Here is a 549-nt window from a genome sequence, read left to right as displayed (position 1 = left end):
CTGTAAAAGGCAATAAGAGAGAAGGAGAGAGACATATAGAGATAGTTCACACTTGTCACAGACTAGTTGACCTACTTGAGCGACAGGGAATAGTCCTGCTTGGTGGACTCGCAATTGCGCACCAGAAACGAGCCCTCGGCCAAGGGACGCAACGTTGTCTCTGCCTCAATACGTGTGATAGCGCCATGGTACCAGCTAGAAAGACAGAGAGAGTTAGCACTGGAGTAATAGAGGGAGAGAGAGAGAGAGAGAGAGAAGGAGACAGATACCCTTGACGCTCTAGTGGTATGGTCACATCTATTAGATCGACAGCCGTTACGTAGCCCTGGCCCAGATTCATGTTCAGCTCCTTGTGACTGCTCAATCCACGCAGATCAAGACTGCCAAACTGTTTGTTCACCTGGCGCGGCTCATTCAGATTCAACGTCAGATTCTGACGAAACAGCGCTGTGTCTGCAAAGAGAAATATATAGAGAGAGATAGAGGGAGTTGAGAATATGAAGTCAAAGCAAATGTAATTTTTTGTAAAGCTAAATCACCCTGAAAAAT

At 46.4% G+C, this 549-nt stretch overlaps 1 protein-coding gene across 6 annotated transcripts in view; it reads right to left on the bottom strand.

Annotated features, from left to right (window-relative positions):
- hwt (SH2 domain-containing adapter heavyweight) overlaps nucleotides 1-549 on the bottom strand; it is a 78,538-nt gene that overhangs the window by 3,377 nt on the left and 74,612 nt on the right. For all 6 annotated transcript variants that reach the window (XM_089475312.1, XM_089475310.1, XM_089475314.1 and 3 more), the window contains 2 exons: nucleotides 270-453; nucleotides 76-195 (listed from right to left, as the gene is read on the bottom strand). In XM_089475312.1, coding sequence (XP_089331438.1) covers nucleotides 76-195; nucleotides 270-453 — 304 coding nt within the window. The remainder of the gene's footprint in view (nucleotides 1-75; nucleotides 196-269; nucleotides 454-549) is intronic.

This window comes from Drosophila arizonae, chromosome X, assembly GCF_054131065.1.
Source record: "Drosophila arizonae isolate 15081-1271.41 chromosome X, UAZ_ARI_1.0, whole genome shotgun sequence".
In the NCBI taxonomy this organism is placed as follows: domain Eukaryota; kingdom Metazoa; phylum Arthropoda; class Insecta; order Diptera; family Drosophilidae; genus Drosophila; species Drosophila arizonae.
This window is presented reverse-complemented; position numbering and strand designations above follow the sequence as displayed.